The following is a 6,455-nucleotide window of genomic DNA, read 5'->3' on the forward strand; positions in this document are numbered from 1 at the left end:
TATATATATATATATACATGCACACATATATATACATATGTATATATATATATATATAAACAATATATGAGTATATGCATATATATGTACATGTATGTACATACCTTCATCTACATGTACATATAGATACATAACTGGGTACATGACGTAGCAAAAGAACATGGACAAAATGATAAACAAGGTACAACAAACAAGCAAGCCACATAGAAACATCTCCTTCATCAGCTGCCACCATTAAAACACCGCAAGATGGATGCTAAATTATATATATATATATATATACATATACACACACACACACACACACACAGTTATACACACATGCACAAACACACATACATATACATGTATACTTTTTTGCAAATATCTATATTAATGAAAGATATAAACAGATATTTTAACTGATAAGGCATAGTTTTTAAGAAGACTTGGCTGTTATTTGTAGTAGATCAAGCAACCATGTGGAGGCATCCACATTGTTACTTAGCCTTGGTTGAGCAGATCTAACATCAAAAGCAATCCAGTTGTGCCCACTGCATTCTTTGTTCTGTTGTTTAATGAAAAGCTTGCCTAGGACTGCATTCTTGAATGTCTCCTGGCCTTCAGTTTTTCTAAGGCAATAAAAATGTGATTTGAAGGAGATTTGGCTGATATTTAAATCAGGCCATGTAACTACACAGAAGGTTCCTGTGTTAGCTCACCCACCGTATCTTTAGTTATATGTTAACGAGAACAGAGACAGGTTTCATAAAAAACACCAAGGTGAAATGGAAAACATTATGCCCCAGCCTTCTTGTTTCTAAGACAAAATAATGTAATTTCTGCGAGATTTGGCTGCTATTCAAATCACGCCAAATGACTACATAAGAAAGCTCCCACATTAGCTATCATGTTAAAGGGGGCCAATACAGGTTTAATTAAAACATCAAGGTGGAATGGGGAGCAGTGTCTCCTTGTCTTCTTTGTTTTCTAAGGCAAAAAAAATGTGATTTGAGGGCCAAATGACTACACAAAAGTTTCTGTGCTGGCTCACTAACCCTGTCTTTAGTTGTATGACAATGAGAATCAGCACAGGTTTAATAAAAATATCAAAGTGGAATGGAAAGCAATGTGTCCTTGCCTTCTTCTTTTCTAAAGCAACAAAATGTGATTTGAGGGAGGTTTGGCTGCTATTTAAATCAGACCAAATGACTACACAAAAGGTTTGTGCTGGTTCACTCACTCTATCTTTAGTTATATGGCAATGACAGCCAACACAGGTTTAATAACACTATCAAGGTAGAATAGAGAGCAATTTGTTCTGGTCTTCTTATTTCTTTTTAGGCAAAAGTATGTGATTTGAAGGAGATTTGGCTACTATTTAAATGATTACACAAAAGGGTCCTTTGTTTGCACACTCACCCCACTGCTATTGATATGGTAATGTGAGACAAGACAGGTTTGATATAACCACCAAGGTGGAATAGAGTGAGAAATGACCCAAGGGCTTGTATTGTTAGTGGTCTGTAAAACAAGAACAACACCACCACCACCACCAACAACAACAACAACAAAGAGAGATGTGGTTCAGTAAAATTAAAAGAAGCAATCTGCAGGAGGGGTGGGGGATGACGGGCGTGGCAGTGGGGGGTGGGGGTGAGACGACCCATTTATTTCGTATCAACAGTAGAAATTTAAATAATTAAATAATGACAATGTGGGAACGTGGCCTTGAGCAAATAACATCCTGCTCTCTCACTAGTATCTATTCACAGAAAATAATAACAACAAAACAACAATAGTAGTAATAGTAGTAGTACTAGTCATTATGATAATGATGATAATAATAATAATAATAATAATGATAATAAATTCTGGGTTCAGTCCCACTGCATGGTACCTTGGGTAAGTGTCTTCTACTACAGCCTTGGGCAGACCAAAGCCTTATGAGTGGACTTGGTAGACAGGAACTGAAAGAAGTCCATTATGTGTGTGTTTGTATATATATATATATATATATATATATATATAATATAAAGAATATATATGCATGTATATACACATATATGTCCATACTTACATCTACATGTGTATACAGATGCATATCAGGGTACAGGACGTTAGAACAATGAACTACAGACAACGGAACGAACACATAGGAAAACAGATAGCCACTTGGAATAATTCCTTCGTCAGCTGTCTCTATTCTAACTAGACGTTTTGAAGATAAGGCAGAACGTACTGTGTCTGTGTTTGTTCTCCCACCATCATATTTTGTCTGGCTTTACATTTTGAACTTAAATACCAGTTGAACAGCACTGGGGTCGAAGTAATCCATTTGGTCCCTCAACCAAAATTACTGGCCTTCTACCAAAATTTGGGACCAGTATTATACTTTACTAAAATTTGGCAAGCGTGCAGAATTGTCAGTATGTTGGGCAAGTTGCTCAGCATCATTTTGTCCATCTGAACGTTCTGAGTTCAATTTCTGTTGAGGTTTACTTTGCCTTTTATCCTTTTCAGTTGATGAAATGGATACCAGTTGAGTACTGGAGTCAATGTAATAATGGACCTAATCCCTCCCCTAAATTGCTGACCTTGTGCAATTTTTTTTCTTCTTTGCTTTAGTTCTTTGATAATTACCCAAACATGAAATTATAAAATTGAATTAAAAATTGTTTTCTCTCAGAACAGATTTAGCAAATATAAAATTTAGTTGAAATTTTTTAAAACACGAAAGAATTAAATGTAATTTTATAAGCAAGTAAAATGCATCCAGTCCAGAGGTATACAATTTCAGGAATTAATTACAGAAATAATTAAATATGTATTCTATGACATAATTTACTTCTAGTGTTTAGATTAAAGAGTCAGAAAAATTCCAATAATGATATTTTGTTTCAGTTCAGTAATGTTGATCTCTGGCGATTTAAATTCCTCATCATCGTTAGGCATCTGGGATTGGTTAGGAATTAACAGATTAAACATTGGTGTGTGTTTAAATATATATATATATGTAGTATTTTTGCTGCTATTTCTAGCGAGTAGATGTCCTATTATAGGCGTCTCTGCATTTCAAATGAATATATATATATATATATATATATTCTTATTCTTTTCTTTCATTTTTTTACTTGTCTCAGTCATTTGACTGTGGCCATGCTGGAGCACCGCCTTTAGTCGAAGAAATCAATCTCGAGACTTATTCTTTGTAAACCCAGTACTTTATTCTATCGGTCCCTAAGTCACGGGGACATAAGCACACTAGCATCAGTTGTCAAGCGATGTTAGGGGGACAAACACAGAGACAGAAATACATACAATGCACACACATACACACACACACACACACACACATGACAGCCTTCTTTCAGTTTCTGTCTACCAAATCCACTCACAAGGCTTTGGTCGGCCCAAGGCTATAGTAGAAGACACTTGCCCAAGGTGCCATGCATCTCATTTTAACACATATATTTACCATATTGTTTTGGGACTTGAGATTATCAGGCAAGTGTTCTGTGCATCAGATATGATGCACCTGGACTGGCTTGTGCGGGTGGCACATAAAAGACACCATTTCGAGCGTGGCCGTTTTCGTGCGGGTGACACGTAAAAGCACCCACTACACTCTCTGAGTGGTTGGCGTTAGGAAGGGCATCCAGCTGTAGAAACTCTGCCAAATTAGATTGGAGCCTGGTGTTGCCATCCGGTTTCACCAGTCCTCAGTCAAATCGTCCAACCCATGCTAGCATGGAAAGCGGACATTAAACGATGATGATGATGATGATGATCCCTCATTTTATATGTTCTGAGTAATGTAATAAGTTCCAAGTTACTCTGGTGGTTGAAAATAATTGACATAGACACCAAAGAAATATGTTTCATATATCACATGTGATACACAGGACAGACAGTGGGTTAACATGAACCTCAGGAGGATCTGTTGTATGGGTCATATGTACTACCCCTCCTCTGACTAAATAATTGAAAACAATAGTTATATGTTGTTGTTATTGTTTCTATTCAGTCACAGCTCAGTCCTCAATTGACCAGACATACGGTCAGGAATGTCCAGGTTAATGTATGGTAAAAAGTAAAATGCATGGAATTGTTTTTGAATTTCTATTCTTTCTCATCCTACCAACAAGGATTTGGTTCCTGAATGAACCCTCAAAGAGGTAAGCCCCTTGAAAATGCAGAACCAACGAGAAATCAGTTCTTTCCCTTTACCACCGAACTACCAGAGCAAACTGCTTTCAGCTGGATATTTGATTGTTGATGACTTGAAAGATGTAAAACCATCTGAACTAAGTGAAGGTCAGTATATGTGTGTGTGTGTGTGTATAAATATTTCTTTGCTATGTACACCAGAAGTAGTAATAGTTTAAAACAGCAATTTGTCATCATCATCTAATGTCCATTTTCTCTGCTGGTGTGGGTTGGACGGTTTGACAAGAGCTGGCAAGCCAGGGGACTGTGCCAAGGTCTGTCTGTTGTTTGTTTTGACTGTTGTGACATGGTTTTTCTACAGCCAGATGCCTTTCCTAATGCCAACCACTCTACAGAATGTACTGAGTACTTTTTGCATGGTACCAGCACCAGTGGTGTCACCGAGTAGCTTGAAAGAAAAACACCCGTCCACTGGTGGGGGAGGGGGTAGTAATATTGAGGGTGGTCTGTTTTGGCAAGGTTTCTATGGCTGGATGCCCTTCTTAGCGTCAAACACTTTACAGAGTGTACAAGATGCTTTTTGCATAGCACCAGCACCAGTGGGATCAGCAAGTCACTTGCATGACAAAGTCCCCTTAACTGGGTGGGAGATATGGCTTTGTGCCAGTTGATGAGAAGTCAAAAGTATAGTAGGGGAATAGAGATAGGTGTCTTCCTGTAGAAGAGAAACAAGGATACCCCAGTTGGAAGAGAAAGGAGAGAGAGATGGTGGTGGAGATGTCTTAGGTTATACCCTCAAGGTACATTTGGGGTAGAATACATGTGTATCATACTTTCAAATTTCTCCAGTCCACACTGCTATAAACGACAGGCTGGCATTCCATTCAGTGAGATTGTTGACCTGTCCATGGAGGCATGTGGCTTAGTGGTGAGGATGTTGGACTCGTGATCATAAGATGGTGGTTTCGATTCCTGGACCAGGCGATGCATTGTGTTCTTGAGCAAAACATTTCATTTCACGTTGCTCCAGTCCACTCAGCTGGCAAAAATGAGTAACACTGCGATGGACTGGCGTCCCGTCCAGGTGGGGAATTTATATGCTGTGAAACTGGGAAACCGACAATTTACTCATCGCACCCTGTGTATATAAATATAAACTCCCTATAAAGTTGGGTTCAACCACTTAGGGTGGTGAGGGCACCAACAGAACCTGTGGATGCCAACCTTTGAAATTGTAGAAAACAGTATTAGTTATTTGAACATAAATAAAACGCTCTCACAAGTGTATGGTACATACATGTGCACACATACACATTAACATACGTAGTACAGTCTTACATACATACATACATACATACAATCATACACATGCATACAGATATACACATGCATGCATACATAGTCATACACATACATACATACACACACATACATACTTTCATACTTACATATACACATACATACATACATTGAGACACATATTCATATTGCATACATACATATACACACACACATAAAAACAGACGTACATATATACACGCATACACACATACCACACTCTTACACCCCAAAATACACTGTATTAGTTTACACAAGAACGCTTTTGTTTCACCATTTTTTCCAGTGTTTTGTTGCTATTTTCATGTTTTTGATCGTTTTTTTTTTAATGGTTTTCTTTTTCTCTTTTATTTGTGAAACAACGATACACAAAGATTATATTTAGATGGAAATCTGTGCCAGGTGGCCTACACTCACTATGGGATATTTATATACTACTTAACACCGCCCCCCCGCCACACATATACATACACATGTACACAACATACACATATACACACATATGTGCCCAACATTCACATATACATACACACACGTATATAAACATTGTGAGGCAGCAAGGAAGACTATGTGGTTGCTCAGCCTGCTAGATATAGCAGTTAAATCTGAAATCACACTCTACTTACTGTCTTATTGAAAAACAAAAGAAAAAGAGCACATTGGATCATCATCACCATCATCTTTGTCATCATCATCATCACCTCTATCTCTTTGGCACAGCCGGAATAAACAGGAAAGTATTAGATAGTTGAAAAGAACATATATATATCGTCGTCGTCGTCGTTTAACGTCCGCTTTCCATGCTAGCATGGGTTGGACGATTTGACTGAGGACTGGTGAGACCAGATGGCTACACCAGGCTCCAATCTGATTTGGCAGAGTTTCTACAGCTGGATGCCCTTCCTAACGCCAACCACTCAGAGAGTGTAGTGGGTGCTTTTACGTGTCACCCGCACGAAATATATATA

The 6,455-nt window shown here is 38.0% G+C and overlaps 1 protein-coding gene across 3 annotated transcripts in view; it reads left to right on the forward strand.

The window, feature by feature from the left end:
* Nucleotides 1–6,455, forward strand: part of LOC106880674 (DNA repair protein RAD51 homolog 3) — a 107,263-nt gene that overhangs the window by 91,926 nt on the left and 8,882 nt on the right. For 2 of the 3 annotated variants that reach the window (XM_052977036.1, XM_014930724.2), the window contains exon 2: nt 4,128–4,296. The exons of the other annotated variant lie outside the window; for it this stretch is intronic. In XM_052977036.1, the coding sequence (XP_052832996.1) occupies nt 4,173–4,296 (124 nt within the window). In that variant the 5' untranslated portion in view covers nt 4,128–4,172. The remainder of the gene's footprint in view (nt 1–4,127; nt 4,297–6,455) is intronic. 3 annotated transcript variants of the gene reach the window in all.

Source organism: Octopus bimaculoides, chromosome 26 (genome assembly GCF_001194135.2).
Source record: "Octopus bimaculoides isolate UCB-OBI-ISO-001 chromosome 26, ASM119413v2, whole genome shotgun sequence".
NCBI classification, from domain to species: Eukaryota; Metazoa; Mollusca; class Cephalopoda; order Octopoda; family Octopodidae; genus Octopus; species Octopus bimaculoides.